This window comes from Schistocerca cancellata, chromosome 3, assembly GCF_023864275.1.
Source record: "Schistocerca cancellata isolate TAMUIC-IGC-003103 chromosome 3, iqSchCanc2.1, whole genome shotgun sequence".
NCBI classification, from domain to species: Eukaryota; Metazoa; Arthropoda; class Insecta; order Orthoptera; family Acrididae; genus Schistocerca; species Schistocerca cancellata.
The window spans coordinates 205,928,930-205,942,324 of NC_064628.1; the positions used below are offsets into that span (position 1 = coordinate 205,928,930).

The 13,395-nt window shown below is 35.1% G+C and overlaps 2 protein-coding genes across 3 annotated transcripts in view; one reads left to right on the plus strand and one right to left on the minus strand.

Annotated features, from left to right (window-relative positions):
- LOC126174818 (MAPK regulated corepressor interacting protein 2-like) overlaps positions 1-1,463 on the minus strand; it is a 61,069-nt gene extending 59,606 nt beyond the window's left edge. Inside the window, exon 1 of the mRNA XM_049921196.1 lies at positions 1,100-1,463. Coding sequence (XP_049777153.1) covers positions 1,100-1,104 — 5 coding nt within the window. The 5' untranslated portion in view covers positions 1,105-1,463. The remainder of the gene's footprint in view (positions 1-1,099) is intronic.
- A 71-nt stretch (positions 1,464-1,534) lies between these two features.
- Positions 1,535-13,395, plus strand: part of LOC126174819 (uncharacterized) — a 50,036-nt gene continuing 38,175 nt past the window's right edge. The window contains exon 1 of one of the 2 annotated variants that reach the window (XM_049921198.1): positions 1,535-1,654. In XM_049921198.1, coding sequence (XP_049777155.1) covers positions 1,624-1,654 — 31 coding nt within the window. In that variant the 5' untranslated portion in view covers positions 1,535-1,623. Of the gene's footprint in view, positions 1,655-2,302; positions 2,452-13,395 lie in introns of those variants that run through there. The other variant, XM_049921197.1, reaches the window with a different exon arrangement.

A 13,395-nucleotide genomic window follows, 5' to 3' on the forward strand; every position in this document is an offset into this window, starting at 1 on the left:
AACAGTAATCTCCATCTATGTTAATAACAACTGGGGTGGAAGTGAGGACTGGCGAGGGAGCCAAGATGCAACACATGAACATATTGCTTAACAAAACCAAACATTACTTAGATTATTATTTAATTTGCTCCATTTACTATTTTACTAATACACTCTAAAATAATACTTCATGGAGTTTTTACAAGACTTGCTATTTTTACTGTGTACACCATTGCTTCAACTATATTGATCCATTAGTGTCATAAAATACCTAATAATCTTCTGCACTCTACAACTCTGACATATTTGTAATGCACAACAATTATGTTACTCTGATGAGTGCATAAAATCTGTTACAGTCAATAGGCTGCATTATGAAAAAAGAATAAATACTTAAGTAAACTAGGTAGTAACACAGATGAAAGAATTGGTTGGTTATCATTTTATAAATATGAAATTTTTAAGTTGTATAGTTCTGTGGTAAGTGAGCAAAAAGTAGATAGTTAATTCCACAGCACAGTGAAACGAACTCTTCGACTCCTTGAACACCAAAAGACAATAATTACTGCAATTTCTAGATCACCCTTATTTAGAGATAGGCCTACGTAGCAGTTTGTCAAGAACTGGTTATTTTATGTAATCCAAGCATTTATAAGAATACCTTAAAATCTCGTGGCAATGAAGAAGGGCACTAGTATGATATTTTGAAATTAAATTAGGGTAACATCAAAATGTGGCAGTATATTACTGCTTCGTCACACAACAATGTAAAAGTAAAATTTCCCCATCAGATCATTTGACAAATACATCTATATCACGTGGAACTAAATCCCTGTTTGAGATTGCATGTGGACTAGGAAACCCATTTATTTACAGTTTGAAACAAAGTTCAGAATCTAAGGGGACCGCGGCACCTCATGTATTTCGCTTTCTTTCAACGTTATGGAAATTAAAAACTAGAACACTTAAATGCAGTGACCTAATTCGATGTAACTATCTCCTTCTTCGAAGAACGTGTTACATTAAAATTAAAATCCACTCGAAACATCACACTCGATCCTAATATTTCAGTAGCTGTATAGAAAAAATGAAAGAAATGAAGGGCTGAAGACAGATTTACCTCATGTCTGAAGATGATAAAGAATTATTTTTTATCCATCTGTCTCTGAACGCTTTGGTAGAAATCACGTTGCAGAGCAACAAATCACCACGCTTCCTCTGTTTCCTTTAGGCACAAAACAATGGCACTTTCTTGAACTGCGAGGCTTTGTTTATATTTACGAAGCTAGTTTGACATGAACATCTACCCCTCCCACTCCTTCATCCTTCCTCTGTCACTCCCGCTCTGACTCAGTCACTACTATTCACACGCTGCCAAGAGGGCGGGAAGAAACATATTTAACTCTTCAGATGTTCTTGTTGGGGAAATTGAATTTAAAGTAATAAATTACATCTTAATAAATCGAAAATAAGCATACAAGTTTTTTAGTGTTTTGCAACAGCGATAAATAATGAGTGCATTCGCATTATAAAATATTTATCTCTGATGCTACCTTAAGTTATCCTTGGTTATTCGCAATAAACCTAACATCTTTTTCTGTAGCCAAAGTGACCGGTTGCGGGGGTGAAGATTCGAGTTTGAGGATGGCTGCAGCGGTGCAGGGTAGTAGGGGAGGTATAAACACCATCATATGTTTCGTGAATTTTGCATTTTTTTTTAATTATTCCAAATTTAATGGTATTGAAGAATTCAGTGTTAACAAGTGTGAAATATTATTAGAGCCCTTCTACTAATTTAGTCTCGTGCAACTGCGTAATACCTAGTTATCAGCAACAAAAATCCGCTGTTTGTTGATTTGTAGCAGGCTTTTGGGAAATGAGATGTCAAAATTACTTCAAGAATACGCACAATTGCTGTTGTAACTCGAAAACTCACATCTACTGTTACCCCCACCTTCTTTGCGTGCCAGCTGCCGACTTCCAGGTTTAGTTGCGGTTCATATAGAGACTAACAACGTTAATTTGCACTGAGTTGTCAGCGTTGATGTAATTTACCCCAGCCCAAAAAACATGCTGTTTTTTTAATAAATATTTAAAAACAGGAAACACTATAATATTTAACTATGGAGATAATACAGCCATCATATTTGTTGAAGGCAACCATTTACTGTCTCAAAAATTTATATCATTATTACTGGGTTCTAACGTTCCTTGCACTCTAAGAAACACAACTAAATAACATTTGCACTTCCAAAGAAAAACTTTAAATTGATGTAGTTGCAATGAACGTAAAGTACAATTTACTACTCTTCTGAAGCACACAGAAATGTATAGATCTTCATTGAATTCTTGGGCTCTTTTCTCTCATAAATTATTTCTTAATGTTGACCAAACAAATCCAAAGGTGAAGATTCACTGAATGAATGCAGTGCTGGGAGGACAAGAAGAGGCCCGCAGATATTCGAGGAATGGGTTAGTGTTTTGAATAAATTAATCATAGTAATATAAACTGAAGTATTAAATTCTCAATACGAAAAAACTCACAAAACCAAGTTTACTCACTATTTGGGATTTTTAAAAAAATATCCAGGTTTTTCTCAACTCTGATAGTTATTTAAAAACAGGATTACCCTTATGGCAGTAAATTTAAATTGTTCCTATCTGTTTCTGTGGGAAGGAGCGCATGAGGGGAGAGATAGTTAATTGTGAAACAACTGGTTAGAGAAAACCATGCAATATTGAAGGTTGTATCTGTTTATGTGCAAAAGTCATAATTTGCTTCCTGCGTTTGGAATCAAGGAACTTTTTTAAGACCTCTAGAATAAATATTTATTCTGCAGTGGAGCGTATATGATTGAAACTTATTGGATGATTAGAGCTGTATGCAGGTGACCATCTGAAGGTATTTGGGGGAGAGTTATAGCAAAAATTTTGGATTGAAAGGATTTTCCTTCATTCTGATAATGAGTTGTCTGCTAGAGATGTTCCCACAGCTTGTTGCTCAGTACAGGTCCATATTGCTGATCTGGCAAAGTTCTAATAGTGGAGAACTTCTGACAGACGCCTAGAAGATGTTCTCTCACATCCCTCGACCAGTTGAAGTGTGGAAGGAAGATCACATGATGCCTTGGTAGATGGGAGCAGAGTACTGGGCCCAAGCAAGCTCGATGTCTCTGCAACAGGATCCCAAACTACCAGTAGGGCCTACATATTTTCCTGCAGCCTCTTGGTCCTCTATTATCTGGCCATAATGCTCCATTCAAACAGTCTGTCTCTTCCCTAGGTGCATCCTATGTACTTCCAATCATTGAATAAAAGCATATCATTGTTGAACAGAATTTTTCTGCTCTTTTTACTTAAGAACTTACTTCCACTGGGTGTCCTCCTCCCTCCCCCTCCCTCCCTCCAAACCCTCTTTCCAGTACAACCGTGTGCCAGACCAGGACACGAACCCAGGACCTTTGCCTCTTGTGTCTTGTGGGCAAGTGCTCTACTGACTGAGCCATCCAAGCATGACTATCAACATCCCTCAGAGAAGAGGTAGCTGTGAATGCGAGTCTAGAGTTGTGCATGGATAACTCAGTTGGTAGAGCACTTCTTCCACCTAAAAGAAGGGTCTGTGTGAGGGTTGCATTAGAGAGAGAGAGAGAGAGACGCCTTTTTCTGAGGAAGGCCATACTGGCCGAAAGCTTATTTGTGACAGTCTCTTTGCTTTGTTGATCTGTGACTTAGCATCTCTGCCATATGGTGAGTAGCAACTTTCCTTTTCATTATACTGTTACAGTACAGTAATTTCAGACCACTTATACCAGTAATCCACAAGTCACTTTTGGTGTATTGTTGTGGGTAACGAGATGTATCCATCCACCTGCTGCAGTCTGTATCCTCCAGTGAAATTTTTTCTGGAAAAAAATTGCTTTTTGCTTTTGTTTGTGTCTTAATCTTCGCTCAGTGTATAGAGAACAGTAATAGGTTTATTGAATCTTGTTAATATCAAATAGTTCCATGCTCAATCAAATAAATGATTCAAAAAAATAGCAGCAGCACTTCTGTTAACTTACATTTCTGTAACCATAAACTGTGATGTAGATTCCATCAGACTATGCATGTCTTGTAAATTGCTTATTTTGTACTTGTTTATTGCTAACACTATGCCCAAGCATTGGTGAGAAATTTTGTCTGATTGCTACATTTCACTAGCATTTGTATGCAGTCCACCATAAATTGTGAATATAATTTCTCCATATAGACCCATATTCTGTTCTTATCATGCATTATGTTAACTTACACAGTGACAGAGATTTCTGTTGAATGCCTTTTGATAATCAAGAAACACAACAACAGCTTGATCATCATTCCCTATTGTCATACTGTTCCCACAAAAGAAATGTATTTTCACCCCTTTGGATTTCCATGCAGAGTTTACAGGATAGTCAACATTTTTGTGATGCTCTCAAGTTGAACGTATGTCACTGTCACCCTTCTTGTATTGCTTGCACCTCTCCTCTGTCAAATTTCATGTGCGTCCCACACACTCAAGTTGTATTCAGATATGTTATGAAAGTATTTGTAGACAGTGTATAAACAAATGAATTCACTATTTTTTTTCCACTGGATGCATTTCACTTATGATTGAACCACATTTGTTCTCATCTCCTTGCATTCTTATTACAAACAGTAAAAGTTTCTTTAGTGCTGTTGTATCTCAATTTTACAATCTTATTGAGACTGATTTCGGTAGTTATTTTGATAAGCTTTCTTATATCATAAATATCAGAACTATATTGAAATATTTCTTTCTGCTTACTTGCACTGTTTTGTTAGGCCTGTATTCTTTGAAATAGTGCAGGTCAAGATATTCGTAAGCAGAAACATGTGTTTTTGTTCAATTGTACTTCTGTGTGAATGACACAAGGTCATAGCATGGCATAACATCTCTCCCTTTATTATTATTATTATTATTATTATTATTATTATTATTGTAATAATGAAATACTAAGCTATGAAAGTCCAGCACGAACATGTACCTCAGGTGAAGTTTTCAGCCCACTCAGTGACATACGACTACATTTCTCAGTATTCCAGGGACAAGAAAAGTAAATATGACTGAAATAAACATAATACCAATGGCTTTGTATATGACAATACACTAATGATTAGGGTTAGAGAATTGTGTATGATCTCACTTAAAAATCTGCATCATGTGAAGCCCCGATGTGCTGCAATCAGAACCTCTAATATCCTGGTATGGTAGCAAAGAGCGTTATACTGTCTATGTGCATGTCCAAAGAGCATCAACTTTGGTTTCTGGAGGACTGAAACAGAACTGAATACAAACCAATTCAGTCATGTCTGGCAGGTGGCATGACAGGTAAATTTGCAGACAGCAAAAGCATGAGGAATTCATCACTTTAAGCCAAGCAGTATGTTGTTGAAATGTGTCATTGACAGTTGTCAGAAAGAAAAGTTCTATCTGTGACTCTAAAGTTTCCCTGTCGTAGGTGTTACTGTTCGTATTATCTTCAATATAAAAAAAGTCCATAATGTGTTGTAACCACTGGTGTACCAAACATCAGATTTGGTATTTGCCCAGTGTACCACTCAATAATTCATGCTGTGAGATAAATCACCACAATAGCATCTAACATTTAAGTAGGAACAAATGTCAGTACAATCTAGAAACATTAGATTTCATCACTCAGCATTCCAGTGATGCTGTTCAAACGTCTTTTGCATTGTGATGTTTTCATTGATTCATTAGCTTTCAGTCATATAGTAGAGGAACTCCACTTCTTCAATAGACATTGTGGCCATATGCCTTTGGCCATATGCCAACAGCGAGTCTGTTCAGTCAAAACCCCTTGTTGCTTTTTCTAAGTGTTTAGTACATATTCAGCTCACCAGTTTTGGTTTATTTTTAGGCTTTGATTCCAAGATTTATGATTTTTTAAATATATGATGTTCACAGTTATAAATACTGCAAATACTAACAGCTTTTGACCATTCCAGTTTTTTTTTTTCTCTCTAAGTGTATGAAATTGTCCATCTAAAAAAAAATTGATTTAAGTGCAACTGCAAAATGATTGGAGCTACATAATTGTGCTTTTATTTGATTTGCAAGAGAACACGACTGCGAGATTACTTTAATCTTCCCAGAAATATTATTTTCAAATTTTTTACTTTGAAAAATACACATTTCTTACATATTTGTTTGCAAAAAATGGAAAATCCATGATGAAATAACAATAATATTAAGATAGATTGCTACTCCCCACTTACAGGAGGCACTGAACAGCAGACATGCACATTTATAGTAGACGGTTAGGTTTTAGCTATTGGACAAAGTGGTTAAAGAAGACAGAGAAAACACACACACTCACACTCTATGATCTTCCCCCAATCTCGTGATGTCGCTAAATTGGTCACTACGTGTGGATCTCATGACTTTGACCACTTTCTAGTAATCCTGCTGCTGCCTTCCACCATGAGATAGACCAACTACCACACTGAGTGCTTCAAATAGTCAGCTGGCAGTTGTGTGCCTCTGTGGATACCTTTTCCCCACTTTCTCAGATCGCATCGATAAGGCTGTGCTAGACTTGCCAAATGCATTACTGATGCTACTGGAACTGCTGTTCCTCGTGCTACAGGTCCTGTCCATTGCCAGCCAGTGCATGGTGAGCCAGAGGCATTGCAATAGTTGTTCAGGATCACCAAGGAGCTTCGTAACATTTAAGCGACATCCTTCACAGACCAACTTTATTACTTTTAAGTGACTTTGTGCTAAAACTAGCTATTCATTACTCAACATTAAGGTTGTCTTTAGCACAGAAAGGGGACACAAAATGCTGCAACAAAAAAAATTTTGACCACTTACCAGTGATATAAAATGTGTAAGAGACAGCAAGGTAAAGTTTGAAAATAAATTGACAACTCCTTCTATTCTGTAGAAGAATTCCTATGTTTGTAATGTGTACAAAGTGGTGGGTAGGAACTGCTAACTCAATCTGTATATCTTGTTTTCATTTCGGGGGAAAAATAATATGGTGATGTTTAAAGTAAAAATAGATGTACAAATTAATTTGCAATATGAATGTAAAAGACTTGTTCCACATCATGACACTTTATTGTGCGAAATGATCCATGGAACATGAAAGTAACTAACTCTAACTAAACACTGTAAGAAGGAAAGCTGGGAGTGCTTCGCCTCAACCCAGGGAACATATATCCCAGAGATAGGCTAAGCTCTTTAGTCTACTGAGCTGCAAAGATCCACAATTGTAATGAGTATCTTTATTAAGGATGACCTCTATATTGACAAATTTGCCTACTTTGCGATGGCATTGGTCTCCTCTTTTTCCACAGCTGCCTCTCATACGTGTTAGTGACAAACTGAAGTCACCTCCACTCCTTTGCCTCTTGTCCTTCTGAATTACATAATAAATTGTTTTCCCCATCTCCCCCCTCCCCCCATCTCCCCCCTATCCCCCTCTTCCCCCCTTTTGAGGTTATTAAATGGTCAGAAACATTCTCCTACTACAAATATTCTTTCATATCCAATCCTTCTGCTATTTCCATCATTTCTACTGTCCAAAGCTTCCCTTATTTATAATAGTAATTATTTAATACTATTTCATGTTTGTCTTTAAAAATCAGAACCACAATAAAGGCACATGGAGCTTTCTTTATATCTATCACATTCACACTTCTTGTCACAGTTGGACGTTACACCATAATACAGAATAAAGTTATCTAACCGTGACTTCAATATTTTCATCAACATTTCTTCAACATTATAAGGAACATCTCTTCAACATCTCACAAAGATTACTTTGATATGTATCATATCAACATTTTCTTGAAACTATCAACTTCATATAATAGATAATTCTGTACACTCTGTATTCGCAGTTAAACTACAGTCAGTTTCAGTATACACAGGCTCCAACTATTCTTTCAGAAAATGTTACTGTTTCTATCAAGGTTCTTCTCAATTTTGTATTCTAGAAATCAGTTCTTTGCTTACATAGCATTTATTACATGATGTTATTAGGATAATAATTTCAGAATTGTTTTCATACATGAAATTTCATCGAAAAGCTTTACTTCAATATAAGATTACGGGTCTTCAATCATAATGCAGTTACTGAGTGAATGACAATGTACAAAGTCTGACCTATCTCTTTAAATTGCTGTAAAATATTTCCAGTGTTATCACACATAAGTTTAATTATCTAGATATGCTTAACAAAACAGGATAAAATATATTTAGCTATTGCATTTTGTTAAATGGTGAATTTGACATCACTCAAAAAATATACTTTTACAAAATATTGACTATCTCTAAGTAATCACATAACTTTACAATGAATTATTTATAGAAGAAACATAACACCCACTGGCAAAGGAAATGGGAGATAAGTATAGTTTAGACAGTGCAACAAGGAAAATATGATCCCTCAAAATATGTGAATGGAAAGAAAGACAGAAGTTTAGCTGAAATTATCATTCATCAGTGCAAGAAGAAAGAAAAGATAGCAACAGTGATAAGGCAGTAGGGTAAGAATACGAAAGTGGAGGGCTCAAGAACTCAGCTGAGTCGCATCCAATGACAACCACCCACAAATATTGAATCACAAAACAGATTGGTAGAATTAATGATTGTGGTTATTTCCCAAATAAAGCATAAGAAACCTTATCACTGAAAAATTTGTCAAAAACTGTGAAGAATGTTGAAGCAATATGCAACATGTTGCAAACATGCTTGAATCACTGATAATAAAATACTTTGGAAGACAAAAACTGTAGATACGTGTATCAAAATCATTGTTCATTCAAATGGAAGAGAGGTAGTGTAGCTAGAGATAAAATAATTTTTAGATATGAAGTGGTAACTGAAAAAAAAAAATTATTTTCTGTAAAGGAAACTTATGTTTACGTGGCGTGTTCCACTTTATTACGAAATGTCGTATTCGTGATGCATGGAACAAGTATTTAGGTACGTATGTGTCTATGTGTGTATTGATAGATTTAAAAGCTAGAGAAGGAAGATGTAGCCCAGGAAGAGATGAGAAAACAGTGCTGCAACAACTGGAGGCCCTATGTGTGCTAAGCTCATAATATGCAAATAAGTGTACATTCCTCTGGAGGAATTATTTGTACCATAATTCAAAGATAACATAGTAGTAGTAATTACATATAAAGAGTAATTCTGAATTCCTAGTCCAGGCTTCTAGGGGTTTTAGAGGGGACTTAGTAGATGAAGTTTTGATAGGGAATCAATGTCCAGAAATATACCGTTTGGATATAAAATGAGTCTGAAAATGCTGTCACTCCACAGTACACACATAAGCTGAGAAGAGGGCACCATCATCCTTGCAGATTAAAACTGTGTATTGGACTGAGACTCGAACTTGGGACCTTGCCTTTCGCAGGCAAGTGCACTACCGACTGAGTACAATTTTAGTCTGTCGGGAAGTTCCATATCAGTACACACTCTACTGCAGAGTGAAAATTTAATTCCAGATCACATGACATCTCCATCAGACTACAACAACGGTTATGAGAAATTGATACGTTCAAAACTAGTAAAGCTGGCTGTGATGCTCCACTGACATGCTGCATTCTTGTCTTTGAATGGGGCATGCTTTGTCACATAGATGAAAACCCTAGGACAAGTACTGGAAACATTGCCCATGCCATGTGCTCCTGCAGCACACAGGTTGGAGCTCATGGTCTCTGCTGTATTCGTACTGTGAATTGGGAGATTTGAAAGTGATCCGATCACGTGCTTTTATCTCCAAAATCATTTAATGTCATTAGTGTTTTTCTCTTAGTTATCAGATGCACAGTAAGTACATTCTAAACCTTCAGGTTATTCCCTGGTGTAGAGGCATACTTAATTTTTACAACTGACAGTACTACACTATTAACTTTAATTTCATCTTCCCACATCATACATTCCTTATCACTTCCATTACATTATCTCTACTTCAGCATAATCATTTAATTTCTTAAAATATCTTACAACAATAGTCTCCTCCATAATGCAAAATAAAAATATTCTGACCATAGCAAATGTATTATTCAAAATATAATCATTTGGTACCTGTTCATAGCTTTCCTGACTTCCATCTTATTACATTTATCACATTGTATCTATGCAGTCTGAAAAACAGTCCTTTCTCTCAAAACAACTTTCTCCTCAAAAACATGACTGGCATGGGATAAAAAGTTACTTAACGTGAGCTCAGGTTAACAGACCACATACTATATGTTACATAATCTTTGTTGATTTACTTTTTCGTAACCATTCTGTTCAAGCATTGATGGCAAATAGTAAGAGAATAAGTACAATGTCTGACGTTTGCAAAATAAAACTTTACCTAAATGTGTTACAACAATCCCAAATGTATCCGAAAGTATGACAAACATCTCTGTGAAATCAAAAAGCAAAGAAACTGAACTGACATTAAATGGTATTACTTCCCAAAAATATTTTCAATGTAGATACTGTAATAACGTTCCAAATAAGCCTAGATTTCGTCTATTGGTATTTTTCTTTCACAAAAAACATGACAGTTTAGAGAACATCTTATGGAAAATTCTCCAGTAATATTTCCCATCAAAACAGTAAATAGCATATTCTAGTGTATGATCAGCACAGTACTGCTTTTAAGTAATGGCAGATGTTTATCCTTCAAAGCTTTCTACAATACAAACTGAATAAAAAGACAGAGCACAATGTGACTAATTACTTCATACAAATAATAAAAATCATGGTATGTTTCCAGAACAAAAAATTAGGTTCATTACTCCAGATTAAGGTTGTCTTTAGCACAAAAAGGAATGCACAATGCTGCAACAAAAACATTTGATAACTTACCTAGTGATATAAAATGTGAGAGACAGCAAAGTGAAATTTGAAAACAAACTAAACTAACCCTCAACATCTGTATACTCTTTCTTTTTGGAAAAAAAGTCTAGAAATTTTCAGATTAATTTGCGATGTGAATGTAAAATGGGTTATTCCACTTCATTATGCTGTATTGTGCAAAATTATCCATAGATCATGTAACTAACTCATTTTGTAATATTAATTGTCCTACAACATAGTTCAACTCATAAACAATAAGCATAACAAGGGCAAAAGCATCAGATAAACCATAAAATACCAATTCTACCATCATATGGGTTCCAGTATTAAATGTTCTTTTGAACCATTAGTTCATTCATAAAATATAGCGTGACATGACAAGAAAATGTTCATAACCAAAAACATAAGTCTTTTGCATTATGCGTGATAGACAAATTTTATTATTATGTTTTTCATTTTTTTATATATTTGCTTCGATGTTGCTTCTTTGAAGTATGACTATCAGAGGGCTTTTTGGGCTTTTTAATTAATTTGTTCTTACACAGACGCCACATAACTTTTGAGTATATATTGGTACAGGTTTACTATCAACTATTGCAGTTATTCTTTTCCCATTACAATTTTCTGTTCAAATTTATGATCATTTTGGTCAGAATCAGTCAAGCATCCATGTAAATTAGTTACATCATTAGCTATGCTACAATGTTGCTCAGAATTATTACTGCATAATATTTAATTGGACAATGAAATTTGCAAGTTGGAGTTATAAAATTAGGGCTGGCTTTTGTGACTATTACATTGTCTGCCTTACTACCACCAATTTTTGGACTATGTTTGCAAACTGACAACAAAGATAAATTGTGCACCAGTTAAGCTGTAAGCAGTTGGAAAATTTTGATAGCTTTTTGGAAAAAGATAAATTTTTGGATATTTCAGACACTTCTGTCCACACAGGTTGTTTGCAAATGATAGAGTCCAAATAATCTTTAGCAGCTAAGTTTGAAACTGCACCATTGTAAAGTTCAGTGAGAGTTTCATCTTTAATGTTGGCACACGTTTCATTTCATCATCAGTGTATTTTACTTAACCCACTAAATCAGATTGTGATCAAGTTACATAGTTATTTTTCAACATGCACACTCTCGTTGTTAATTTTGTCATCTGTTCCAAATGTTTACATTATTTCTGTAGTCTTATTGTGTTCTACTTTTCATGAATTGATTCACATGTGAAACTTTTGTGTCAAGATGTGTTACAGCTTCTGAATTTCCTTCACTTTTGACCTTAATCAATTGTTCCAAATCTTCAATTTTAACCTTAATTGATTGTTCCAAATGTAAACTATTGGTTTTGAGCATTAGTTATCTTTATTTTATTTATTATTTTATTTTATTTGTCCATCCGTTGACAATAAATATTGTATGGATGTTGTCAAGGGTACACGTAAGCCATTTCAAAGAAATGGGACACACACAATATATACGTAAAAAAGTACAAAACAAAATAATACAATGAAGTTAATAATAATACAATTAAATTAATATAGCCTATATACGTCCCTGCTTGTTATTTTAAATGCAAGGTCTGTTTTTCATAAGGCTTTAGTTTTGTCCTCCCTAAACGGCAAATCCTTATATACACAACACTGCTTAAGTATATATTTACATCACACAACAGCTGTCCTTTAAGTATGTAAATGTAATGAATGATTAGCTACTGATAGAGTATTTTCCATTTTGCCTTTATAAATATCATCAGAAAAAATTTACTGACCTACATAGTCATTTACAGAATAAAAACATTGTTCTATTAGAAATTTTTTATATGCTGTTTTAAATTTATCATCTTCTAACTGCCTGATGTTGACTGGCAGTGCGTCGTACAGTTTTGCACCGATATGGCTCACATGCCTTTGTGTGTTCGTTCTTTTTGTTCGCTGAGTATGGAGTGCTGCGCTATTACGGGTATTGAGGGGGGGGCAGTGCACAAGTGGTTTAATTCATACTTAACTGGAAGTATGCAGAAAGTTGAAATAAGTGGTTCATGTAATGTTAAAACAACAGCTGATTCCTCAAACTAGGGGGCAATCAGGTACGGGGTCCCACAGGGTTCGGTCTTAGGTCCTTTACTGTTCTTGATATACATTAAAGACTTACCATTCCACATTGATGAAGATGCAAAGTTAGTTCTTTTTGCTGATGATACAAGTACAGTAATAACATCCAAAAACCAAGAGTAAATAATGTAATTGTAAATGATGTTTTTCACAAAATTATTAAGTGGTTCTCAGCAGACGGACACTCTGTAAATTTTGAAAAAACACAGTATATACAGTTCCGTACAGTAAATGGCACAACTCCAGTAATAAATATAGACTTTGAACAGAAGTCTGTAGCTAAGGTAGAATTTTCAAAATTTTTAGGTGTGTCCATTGATGAGAGGTTAAACTGGAAGCAACACATTTGTGGTCTGCTGAAACGTCTGAGTTCAGCTATGTATGCTATTAGGGTTATTGCAAATTTTAGTGATAAGAATCTCAG